This window comes from Pelodiscus sinensis, chromosome 1 (assembly GCF_049634645.1).
Source record: "Pelodiscus sinensis isolate JC-2024 chromosome 1, ASM4963464v1, whole genome shotgun sequence".
NCBI classification, from domain to species: domain Eukaryota; kingdom Metazoa; phylum Chordata; order Testudines; family Trionychidae; genus Pelodiscus; species Pelodiscus sinensis.
In genome coordinates, this window is record NC_134711.1 from 332,856,604 (window position 1) to 332,869,393 (window position 12,790).

Consider the following 12,790-nt stretch of genomic DNA (forward strand, 5'->3'; position numbering starts at 1 on the left):
GACTGATTTTTCTGTGGGTTAGTGGCCCCCGACTCCAAAAAGGATCCCTACTCGTGTCCTATAGAAATCTAATCCTAATGGGGTGCAAGTCTCGATTATCTTAGTATTATAATGAAATAGAAAAAGGAAGTAATATGTTACAGCTCACTGCAAGATTCCTCAAAAGAATTCAGATGAGAACTCTGAGCAGTTCTCAGTCTCTGTGGGTCCGTCTAGACTGGCAAATTTTTCCACAAAAGCATAGCCTGTCTGTTTGAGCACCAATTTATAACTTGGATGTGCCAGACTTCCCTTCCCTTCTCCAGTGTTGAAAAAAAAACCCCAACAATTCCCATAGAAAGTCACTGGAGACCCAGTGTTCAACATAACAAAACCATTTGATAACCCACCGACATTGTCTTCACTCTTCCAACAAAGATGAATTTTTAAAAAACCCAAACGGAAAACAGGAACAGGTCAGTCCACACAAAACATGGTAAGGAGAGACTGAGAGCACCCAAAGCTTTGGTTTACTTCACCTATGTCTCAGGGAGTGTTTCTGATCCCCAAATCTGCACCATATGCTGAGTCTGACCCATCACTCCAGTTATAGTAAGATCCTCATTTGGAGTCGAAGAAGCATTTCGCCTGCTGCGGATCCCGGCCAGCCAGCCAGCTCACTCAGTAACCAGACAGATCGGTCACCAAAGCACAGATTTACATGAAACCCGCCTTCCAGAAAATACGCAGACTCGGAATATGTTCCTTCCCGGTTGCTTTGTGTAAGGAGCGGTTGTGGACTTGCACCAGCAGGGACAGACAGGCTACATCTACACTGGCATGATTTTCCGAAAATGCTTTTAACGGAAAAGTTTTCTGTTAAAAGCATTTTCGGAAAAATCGCGTCTAGATTGGCAGGATGCTTTTTCACGAGGAGTAACGGTAGTTCGGAGTAGGAACCTAGTCCGAACTACCTAGTTCGAGCCCCGTGTAGCCGTGCTGCACGGGGTTCGAACCAGCGGGGATTTAAAAATGGCGGCTCCCCGCTTATGCAAATGAAGCCCAGGAAATTCAAATCCCGGGCTTCATTTGCAAGTGTGGTATGCCTACATTACCCTCCTAGTTCGAACTAGCGGGGTAGTGTAGACATACCCTATCATTCTTCTGTGCCAAGTTAGAGAGATGGGCTGCGTCTAGACTGGCAAGTTTTTCCGTAAAAGCAGCTGCTGTTGTGGAAACACTTGCCAGCTGTCTACACTAGCTGCTTGAATTTCCACAAGAACCCTGACTTTCCTACTGTCTGAAATCAGTGCTTCTTGCGGAAATGCTATGCTGCTCCCGTTCAGGCAAAATCCGTTTTGCGCAAAGCATTTGGGCAAAATGGCCAGTGTAGACAGCTTAGATTTGTTTTGCGCAAAAAAGCCCCAATTACGAAAATGGCGATCGGGGCTTTTTTGCGCAAAAGCGCGTCTAGATTGGCACGAACGCTTTTCCGCAAAAAGTGCTTTTCCATTAAAAGCATTTGCGGAAAATCATGCCAGTGTAGATGTAGCCATGGAGTTTGGGATGCTTTATGGTTTTCAGTGGACACTTGGAGTCCATCAATGGCGTTTCCCTCAACGTACGTCTGGGGGATGGCCTGTAAACAGCCCCTTTTGTCCTTAGTGTTGTTACTCTCTTGCCTCTCCCGTAATCCTTTTGTGGGTTGGTTCACACAATGGCTGTACCTTGGCTTGATTCGGTTTTAAGAATCTTGGGGCAGGGCCTGTTTCATCCTCCATGTTCGTGAAGGGCCAAGCCCAATGGGCCCAGAACGGGAGCGGGATCTCTGGAGGCTTCCACAATGCAAATAACGATTATAAATAAACAACACAACAACCAGCTAAATCAGGGCCTCGCACCCACCCTCAGCCTTTAGATACAGACGACGATCAAGCCATGCTTGGCAGCTACAGAGTGTTAGGAACCTGAGGACTGGTGGACACAACATCCCTGTTTGACTTGGACAAGAAAATTCTTTCGGTCTCCTTCCAAGGGTTAAACACCAACATGATAATGCATCAGAGAAATACTCCAGATTAGCCAGAGGAGCAAGCAGAGAGTCCAGCTCTGGGAATCCAAGTGCCCTCCAGCTGGAGTTGTCCTGGAAAGTCTGACTCAGCCTGGAAAGCCAGCTTTTAATTGAGACTGGGAGGGAATGAACCAAGAAAGAGAATAAATCCAATGTAAACATGATTCTGGTCTGTGTTCTTCGTATGGGGCCCTCCTTCTGCCAGGGCAATTTTGCGGGGTGGGGAGATCTTTGTCCACAGGACAGGTTCCCATCTCCACCCCTTCCATGGGGACACCCAGTTTGTGTAACTTTACTGAGTTTGTTCCTCCAGAGGCACCTCAGTGACTGGGATTGGCTAGTCTACCCTATGGAGAAGGTCAGTGCTGCTGCAGTCGATCTTCCAGGGTTTCAATTCGTGAGTGAGGTGACGACGGGCTAATTGGAAGTTAGAGGGCTCCCCCGTTGGTGCCGGCAGCGCTGCTCCTCACAAGGAGCAAGGAAAGGTGATGAGATGGTGGGCTCCCGTCAACCTCCAGCTGTGTGGACGGCACAAAAAATGATTGTAGGTACTTTGACTCCAGCTTAGGTTGACTTTCCCCTTTAGTTGTGACAAGGAGTTCTGTGGCACATTATAGATGAAGTGGGTCTTTGCCCATGAAAGCTTATGCTCCAGTACGTCTGTTAGTCTCTGCGGGTATGTCTACACTACAAAGGTAATTCGAAATAACAGACATTAGTTCTAATTAACTTTGACAGGCGCTACACGGGCAATCGCTAGTTCGAACTTAATTCAAACTAGCAGAGCGCTTAATTCGAACTAGGGGAGCACTTAATTTGAAATAGGGAAACCTCATTCTATGAGGACTAACGCCTAGTTCGAATTAAGCATTTCGAATTAAGGGCTGTGTAACCACTTAATTCGAACTAGTGGGAGGCTAGCCCTTCCCAGCTTGCCCTGGTGGCCACACTGGGCCAAGCCAGGCAAACTCTTCTGCCCTCCTCCCTGCCCCAGAGCCCTTAAAGGGGCACGGTCTGGCTATGGTGCCCATGCCAGGTGCAAGCCTGCCAGCACCCAGCCAGCAGACCCTGCACCTGGCATGGCATGAGCCAGCCACCCACTGCCACCCAGCCCTCTGCCTCTTCCCAAGACAATGCTGACGACTCCCAGGAGCCTTCCCGGGACTGCAAGAGGTGAGCACCCGCCTGGTCTAGTGCAGAGATCATGGACTTCATCCAGGTTTGGGAGGGAGGCCTCCAACGTTCACAATCTCCGCACTAGGCACAGGAAAGTGGCCGTCTATGGCAGGATAGCTGCCAGCTTGACCACCAGAGGCCACATGCGAACCCAGGAGCAGGTTTGCATGAAAATCAAGTTGGTCCAGTGAGACCCCCGACCCAGAGCCCTGAGCTAAGAACATAAGAACGGCCGTACTGGGTCAGACCAAAGGTCCGTCTAGCCCAGTAGCCTGTCTGCCGACAGCGGCCAACACCAGCTACCCCGGAGGGGAGGGACTGAAGACAGTGACCAAGCGATTTGTCTCATGCCATCCATCTCCAGCCTTCCACAAACAGAGGCCAGGGACACCATTCCTACCCCCTGGCTAATAGCACTCCATGAACCCAACCTCCATGAATTTATCTAACTTCTCTTTAAACTCTGTTATAGTTCTAGCCTTCACAGCCTCCTGTGGCAAGGAGTTCCACAGGTTGACTATTTGCTTTGTGAAGAAGAACTTTCTTTTATTAGTTTGAAGCCTGCTACCCATTCATTTCATTTGGTGTCTTCTAGTCCTTCTATTATATGAACTAATGAAGAACTTTTCTTTATGCACCCTCTCCACACCACTCATGATTTTATATACCTTTGTCATATCAAGGCCAAAACATCTTTTTTGAGGTGAGGAGACCACGTCTGTACACTGTACTGAAGATATGGCGTATCATAGTTTTATACTTCCCCTCCTCCTTCTTTCCCTGGCTTTCCCCTTCCAGCTCCCTCCTCTCAGGTTTCCCCCTCCCCTCTCCCACCCTCTCTCTTCCCCTCTCCCACCTCCTTTTCCCAGTCTCCCCAGAGGTTAATCCCCCCTCCCAGTTTTGTTAAATAAAGAGAGTTTCTATTTTTGAACACACGTGTCCTTTATTTTTTAGATCAGGAAGAGGGGTTAGGGAGGGGTAGATGGATGGGGAGGACTGGGGTGGCCCTGTGGGCTCCTCGGGATGGAAGCTCTCCTGCAGGGCCTCCTGGATCCTGACAGCCCCCCAATTGACCCCCCCCCCCGATGGCAGCCTGTGGCAAGTGCAGCTGGGCTGATGGCTGAGTGCTATGGTATCCCAAGTGCGGGCACTCAGGGCACTCCAAGACAGGACTGCTTTGCTGTCCCTCATCGAGGTAGACAAGCAAGCGGGGAACCTTGAGAACTGTCTGTCCAGGGTGGGGGTTGGGTCGCTTTAAGCACAGCCCTCGGCTAGCCTGAGGCAGCAGCTCCATGATCTAAGTCCTAACCCGATGCCCTGCCGGCACTGGTTCTGGCCAGCCTTAACTTCAGTTCAGGGTCCACTCAACGTGGACATTCCAGTTCAAAATGCTAATTCAAATTAGTTTTTAGGTCTAGATGCACTAGTTCGAATTAGCTTAGTTCAAATTAAGTTAATTCCAATTAGTGCTGTAGTGTAGACATACCCTAAGGTGCCACAGGACTCCTTGTCGCTTTTGCAGATCACGACTAACAGGGCTCCCCCTCTGATACTTTCCCCTTTAGTGTAGACCAGGACAGTGGGAGCAGAAGTGGAGCCTCAGAATTCACACCTCCTACAAACAGGGAGCTCCCACACTCCAGCTGGTTCTGAAACCCTCACATTCCCCTTGAGAGGGTGGCGAAGGCTCAGCCTCCCTCTTCCACCCTTTCCTCTGCCCCACCCATTGACTAGGGAAATCAGGACACCTGGCTGTCTCTCTCTCATCCTGCCCCTCCATCTGTCTCACCAGTCCATGTCTCTGCTTAGCTGTAACTAAGTGACTTTTCTCTTAGTTTCCGTTCTCAGTGACTTTTCTTTGCAAGGTCTTCTCAATTCCCTTCAGGGAAAGTTGCTGCAGAACATGTTGGACATTATTGATGAGAATTATTGATCTCTGACCCCTAGGTGACGGCCCCTAAAGAGACATAGCCATGGACATTCTCCATAGTTTCCTTAAAAATCAACTATAATTTCCAAGTACACACAATTACTCAGAGCAGCCGATTCCTCTTGGACTGACATCAGAGCCCAAGAGTTCCCCTCTCCCTTTGGGAAGGTCCCTTAATTTCTGTTTACTCATAAAGCTGGATAACTAGCCCCGAAGCCCAGAAGGCTGGTCTCCAGCCTTTTCACATCCAGATGCTCATGTACCCCTAGGGGCTGAGTGAACCCACTGGGATGGCCCAGAGCTATATTATTGACGGTGCACTGCCCCGTGCCGGCTCTCGGTGTGGGACACTGATGCTGGTCCGAGAGAGGCGAGGGACACAGAGGCCTGTAGGCGGCTCCAGGAAACACCATTTCACTATTTGCACATACAATTCAGGCTGACGAGCTCACCAGCTCGACAAACCCAGGGCACCACAGGAGAGAGGGTAAGTCTGGGATCCTTTCTGCTCTGAACACCCAGTAAATAGCCCAAGGCCGTTGCAAATACAAATATCACCCACTGCAACGTGAGCCCATTGCTCCTCGTTCTGTCACCTGTCACCACTGAGACCAGCCTCTCTCCAGCCTCTCTGGAACCCCCTTCAGGGAGTTGAAGGTTGCTCTGAAATCCCCCCTCACTCTTCTCTTCTGCAGACTAAACAAACCCAAATCCCTCAGTCTCTCCTCACAGGTCATGTGGTCCAGGCCCCTCATCGCTTTTGTTGCCCTCTGCTCCTTTTCTCCAATGGAGCTACATCCTATCTGTAATGGGGGCAGGGGTGAGCAGAATTGTTTTTTTTAGTATCCAACCTAGACCTCCCCCTCTGCAATTTGAGAACATTGCTCTTCGTTCTGTCATCTGTCCCCCTGTGAACAGCCTCTCTCCATCCTTTTGGAACACCCGATCAGGAAGTTGAAGGCTTCTATCAAAACACCCCTCGTTCTTCTTCTCTGTGAACTAAACAAGCCCAAATCCCTCAGCCTCTCCTCCTATGTCATATGCTCCAGCCCCCAAATCATTTTGGATGCCATCTGCTGGATCCTCTCCAATTCATCCACATCCTTTCCTCACTAAATCTGCTGCCAATGCTCCTACCTACACGTTATCCCTATGAAACCCTACTGGAAACAGCCCCATTCCTTGAAATCTGTCAGTAACCAGAGTTTGGTCTGTTTTTCACCTGCTTCCCCTCCTAAATCAAATGTCTCAGAGAAATGAAAGTTTAGGACACCTCCGCCATTCATTTGCTCAACTAAAGCTGATAAAAGGATGAAACTGTTTATTTGATATGACCAGCTTTAAGTAAACCATATTGCTTCACAACATTCATTATATTCCTGATCTTAAAAAAATCCCAAACCAGCCTTCCCAGCCTTTCCTAACCTTGCCAACCATTTTTATTTTGAACTTTCCCTTAATTTTTTAAATAATTGATGTTTAATGGAACCTGACCTCAACTGGCCTCCTTTCTGAGGGGGGAGGAGAGCAGAGGTTGCTGCTGTTTGCTGCCTGAATGCCCACTTCTGGCTCTGAAGGAGATGTTTGGCTGACTAGTCAGTTCGTAACTCTGGTGTTTGTAACTCTACAGTACTTCAGTTTAGAAAAGAGGAGACTGAGGGGGGATATGATAGAGGTCTATAAAATCATGAGTGGTGTGGAGAGTGTGGATAAAGAAAAGTTATTTATTAGTTCCCTAAATAGAAGAACCAGAGGACACCAAATGAAATTAATGGGGAGCAGGTTTAAAACTAATAAAAGAAAGTTCTTCTTCACACAACGTGTAGTCAACCTGTGGAACTCCTTGCCAGAGGAGGCTGTGAAGGCTAGGACTATAATAGAGTTTAAAGAGAAGCTAGATAATTTCATGGAGGTTAGGGTCATAAAAGGCTATTAGCCAGGGGATAAAATGGTGTCTTTGGCTTCTGTTTGTCGGAGGCTGGAGAGAGATGGCAGGAGACAAATCACTTGATCATTGTCTTCGGTCCACCCTCTCTGGGGCACCTGGTGCTGGCCACTGTTGGCAGACAGGATACTGGGCTAGAAGGATCTTTGGTCTGACCCAGTACGGCCGTTCTTATGTTCTTATGTACTGAGATGCTTTTTGAGCACATCGTAAGTGTTTCTTTCCAAATGCAGAACAAAACCATTTCGAGAACATGTGGACTTTTTCTCCAATGGGAACAATTTTCCTTTCACCCTTTGAAAATGGTCAAAATATGTTCTAAGGTATCTTCCCCTCTCCTGCCCGAATATTTTTAATTCACTCCTTTTCTGATTCTTAACCCTCCAAAGTGTTTTCCCTGATATCTATAACATCCCTCACCACTTTTCAAAAAATGTCCAGTTGGTATTGCATTCCACCTATTTTTCTTTTTTCTAGTGTATTATACAGTGCGTTTTCTCCCTCAAGTGCTGTCTTGATTGAGCACTAAACAGGATTTTTAGCTAACTTATCCACATTCTTCACCATGGACACAACAATTTTCGCTATCAAATAAAAGAATAGTTCAAAAAATCCCAATTTTCATTCCAAGATTTTGGCCTAATGATTCCTCCCAAATGGTTTTGCTGATATTGTGACACAGCTTTGAGGAGTTAGCCCTTTGGAGCAATCGTTCATTAGAGATAGTAATCACTGGGAACTCTTGTCGGTTCCTCCATTTCAATGTAATGTAGTGAGTTCTGTTTTTTACATTCCTCTCCTCTGTCTGCCCCAGGTGTCCCAGTCTGGCTGTACATGATGCTCCCCTCTTCTCATAGCCTGCCTCCGAATTCCAGTTCTACCTGCTGTTTCCTTACACAGACTAGATGAGCAAAACTGTGCACATGTGTGGAGCAGCTATTTTTCCAACCCTTTCCTTAGGCATCCGAACATGGTCTTTGTTGTGGCCAGTGCCAAGAACGAGATGTTACTTCCAGGGAGTTGAGATCAGTTATGATGAAAGACTTTTCCCTGGGGTGTATTTCCTATAAGTGCCTATTAAAGTTTCACCCGCCATAACATATAGAAATGATTGATGCCTGGAGCACAATCAAAGACGGAATTATTAGGGAAAATCTGAAATGCTCAATGCTTTTCCTTTGCCTCTGTTTTCATAGAGAAGCTCAGGCCCCAGACTACTGCACTAGTCAACGCAGTATGGGAAGGAGGAGGGCAGCCCTCGGTGGAGAAATAACAGGTTATGAAAGGTATAGACAAGCTCAACATGCATCAATCCATAGGTCTGGTTTTAGCACTTCTGAGGGTATGAAGGGAGTTGCAGAGTCTTTGGCCATTATCTTTGACAATTCGTGGAGAGCGGGAGAGGTCCCAGGTGATTAGAAAAAGGAAACATGGTCCTCAGGTTTGAAAAAGGGAAGAAGGACAATGCAGGGAACCGCAGACCAGTCAGCCTTACCTCAGTCATGCCTGAGCAATCTGATTAGATTACAGCATGAGGTAATTGGCTCTGTGGATACAGGAAAGTCAGTGGATGTGATATACCTCGACTTTAGCAAAGCATTTGACACTGTCTCCCACAACATTTGTGCCAAGTTAAGGAAGAATGGATTGGATAAATGGATTGTATGGTAGATAGAAAGTTGGCTAGACTGTCGGGCTCAACTGGAATTGATCAACGCTTTGATGTCTGGTTGGTAGTCAGTTTCTAACAGAGTGCCTGAAGGATCAGTTCTAGCATCGGTTTTGTCCACCCTCTTTATTAGTGACCTGGATTAGAGAATGGATTGCACCTTCAGCAAGTTTGTAGATGGCACTAAGCTGGTGGGAGAGGTAGATATGCTGGAGGGCAGGCATAGGGTCCAGAGTGACCTGTACAGATTAGAAGATTGGGTCAAAAGGAATCTGTTGAGGTTCAACAAGGACAAGGGCAGAGTCCAAGCATTGCTACAGTCTGGAAACTGACTGGCTAAGTAGCAGTTCAGCAGAGAAGAACCTGGGGATGACAGTGGATGAGAGGCTAGAGTCAAAAGTGTATCCTTGTAGCCAGGAAGGCTAATGATATATTAGAGTGCACCGGGAGGAGCATTGCCAGCAGATCTAGAGAAGTGATTATTCCCCTTTATTCAGCTCTGGTGAGGCCACATGTGGAGCATTGTGCCAGGTCTGGACCACCTCCCACCCATTACAGAAAGGATGTGGACACATTGGAGAAGGTGTAGTGGAGGGCAACCAAAATGATGAGGGGGCTGGAGCACATGGCATATGAGGAGGGGCTGAGGGATTTGGACTTATTTAGTCTGCAGAAGCGGAGAGTGAGGGGAGATTTGAGAGCAGCCTTCAACTTCCTGAAGGGAGGTTCCAAAGAGGATGGAGAGAGGCTGTTCTCACTGGTGACGGATGGCAGAACAAGGTGCAATGGTCTCAAGTTAAAGTGAGGGAGGGCTAGGTGGGTGTGACCGAGTTTCGGGGTACGATCACCCCCTGTCAGTAGGAAGAGGGGTTCAGAAGACACCCAACTTTGGGTCACCGGTCAGCGGGCTAAGCCCCAGGCCAGCGCGCTTGGGTGCGATCACCCCTCTCCGGAGAGTCTCGGGGATCTGCCAATCCTGGATCCGTCTCTCTCTCAATCGGGGCCTTCTTGTCTCGTGATGATCAGCGGATTTGCTCTCACAGGGCCGTGACAGTACCAGCTCCTGTGACAGTGTGATAGGAGGGGGACTCGGGCCCACCCTCCCCTCCAGGGCCCAGCCCAGGGCCCTAAGTGCAGGGGTCTACTAGCCCCTGCACGGAAAACGGGGGATGCGTTCCCTCAAACTGTTTGCCCACGGGTGTCAAAAGAGCTCCACCCCGGCCTGCTTCCTCCCCTCTGTGAGTCTCGGGGTCCCATCCAGAGGGCCTCCGGTGCCTACATTGGTTCTGGTGCTCGGCTCGGTGGACTTCTCTGTTCGGTGCCCGGTCGTGGTTCTGGAGCAGGGAGGTCTCCGCGGGGGTCTTGGGCCTCCAGGGGTGGAACCTGTCTGTGGACTGCCCTTGGGGGTGGCGCCAACCTGACCACGACCCAGGGCGTCCCAGGGGCTGGCCTCGGAGGCTGCCCCCTCCTCGCTGCTGGTGGGTCCTTTTGAAGCGGCCCACCGCTTCTGTCACACCCAAGGGTTCCCACCCCCCCTTGGATGCTCCGTTCTCACTGGACTCCCCCTGTTCGTCAATCCGGGTGCCCGCCTCCTGGGGATGCGCACAGAGGATGGGGCCAGCTGCCGTGGGATGGCGCAGGCATGGGGGGAGTCTCCTGCACTGCTGCTTACTCCTGGCAGGACCGTGGCATTCGGGCACTGCCACCGGGGCCATGGCTTCCTGCGTGCGGGTCGTTTGTGGCCCGTTACAGTGGGAGATGAGGAAAATTCCTTAGGTGGGTGGAGAAGCTCTGGGATAGGTTAAATAGGGAGGGGGTGGAATCTCCATCCCTAAAGGTTTTTAAGTCCCGGCTTGATAAAGCCCTGGCTGGGATGATTGAGTTCGGCTTGGTCCTGCTTTGGGCTGGGGGCTGGACATGATGATGCCTGAGTCATCTTCCTGCTCTAGGATTCTCTGATTGCAGGGTCTGTTGTTCATAGTTCATGTCTCTGCATTGTGTCATTTTTCAGAGTGTGAAGAAAGTACCGTCTCCTTCACCCTTGAGAACAGCCTCCACTAGTGCATGTGGTGTCTCATACTCACATTGTGTCTCCATCCAGGCAATTAAACTGTGTCCATCGCCCTAGATCCAGCCCATCCACAAACACTGCAGAACATCTGGTTCAAGTAAGAGGCACCATTATGCTTCAGAATTAAATCGCTTCTTCCCTACCCCATGACGGATACGAACACAACTGCCTTCACCATCCCCTCCACCTTCATCTTACAGGGTATTCCTGGCCTGGAGGCAGCCCATGTCTGGATCTCCATCCCCTTCTGCATCATGTACGTTATAGTCATCTGGGGAAACTTTGCCATCCTATTTATTGTGAAGAAGGAACCCAGTCTCCAGGAGCCCATGTATTATTTCCTCTGCATGTTGGCTGTCAGTGACTTGGTGCTGTCCACCTCCACCCTGCCCAAAATACTGGTAATCTTCTGGTTCAATTCCAGGGAGATTGATTTCAATGCCTGCCTCACCCAGATGTTCTTTATTCACGGCTTCACAGCGATCGAGTCTGGGATCTTCGTGGCCATGGCATTTGATCGCTACGTGGCTATTTGCTATCCCCTGAGACATTCCTCTATCCTGACAAACTCCCTGGTGATGAAGATTGGCCTGGTCATTCTATTACGTGGATGCATCCTTGCACTGCCCTATCCCTTCCTGGCGAGGCAGTGGCCATATTGCAAAACCAACATCATCGGCAGCTCTCAGTGTGAGAACTTGTCTGTGGTGAAACTGGCCTGTGCTGACACCCGCATCAGTAGTTACTACGGCCTCTTTGTACTGTCCTGTAGGATTGGTCTGGATGTGTTTTTCATCTCTCTGTCCTATATCCAAATCCTCTGGGCCATCTTCAGACTTCCCTCTAAGGACGCCCGGCTCAAGACATTTGGGACTTGTGGTTCACACATCTGTGTCATATCGGCCTTTTACATCCCAACTATATTTGGCTCCCTGGTATCCCGTTTGGGTATCAATATGCCCCTTCATTTCCACATTTTCATTTCCAACATGTACCTCCTGGTTCCCCCCATGCTGAACCCCATTATCTATGGTGTGAGAACCAAACAGATCCGGGACAGGCTGCTTCGGCTCTTTACTCCTCAAGGGACTAAAGTTTTCTCCCCAGGTGGTGGATCTTAGACAGAGCTCCCTGAAGTGATGGCTCATGACATGTTACTCTTCCTTTAGTCACTGACTGGCCAATCAAATAAACTTTAAATTATTTGCGGACTGTGCTGCATTATCTCAGCATGACATACTGGGGAATCCATCTGTGCACAATTCATAGGAGGAAGAGGGAAGTTTCTCTCCCAGCACCCCCAGAAACAATGCGCATGTCCCGTGTTTCTCTGGTTGGGTACTAGCAATCAACCATGATTGTCCAGAGAATATGCCTGTTCTTCCAAAAAAATTTCGGAAGAACAGACGTGTTTTTTTGGCATCCCTGTCAACCTCATTTTACGAGGAAGAGGAGATGATCTGAAAAAGGGTTTTTTTCCCTTTACAAATGGCCCAGGGTAGATGGGCCAAATGTCAGAAAAATCTCTTCCAAACAAAGAAGCAGAAAAAGCTATGTAAATTGCAATTCGTAATTTGTGTAGCTTTTTCCAGTAAACAGTGTAGTTTAGACATAGCCAAAGTCTTGCTTCCCTTGGGCCGCACCTACCAGCTCTCCGAGTTTACTAAAATCTGCTTCCTTTGTCTCTGTTTTGCTGTTCTCCTTTCCACCATTCCTTACAATCATGGACTGTATGATTTCATGATCCCTCTCACCCAAGCTCCTTCCACTTTTAAATTCTCAACCAATATAAAATTCTGCCTCATGACAGAGGTTAACAGGTTCTGCTTTGAGCAGGGGATTGGCCTGAATGATCCCTTGAGCTCGCTTCTAACCTTAACTTTGGATGGGTCTATGATTCTGTGGAAACTGACGGGTATCAGGAAACACCAATGGACTCAAGTGCTTGT

The 12,790-nt window shown here is 48.8% G+C and overlaps 1 protein-coding gene across 1 annotated transcript; it reads left to right on the forward strand.

The window, feature by feature from the left end:
- The first annotated feature begins 11,347 nt into the window (after positions 1-11,347).
- Positions 11,348-11,962, forward strand: LOC102451198 (olfactory receptor 52L1-like). Its single transcript, XM_006127842.2, has one exon. The coding sequence runs from the start codon at positions 11,348-11,350 to the stop codon at positions 11,960-11,962; it is 615 nt and encodes a 204-aa protein (XP_006127904.2).
- Positions 11,963-12,790: the final 828 nt, after the last annotated feature.

Coding starts and splice junctions, on each gene's coding strand:
- LOC102451198 (XM_006127842.2), top strand. CDS start 11,348: ATGGCATTTGATCGCTACGTGGCTATTTGCTATCCCCTGAGACATTCC.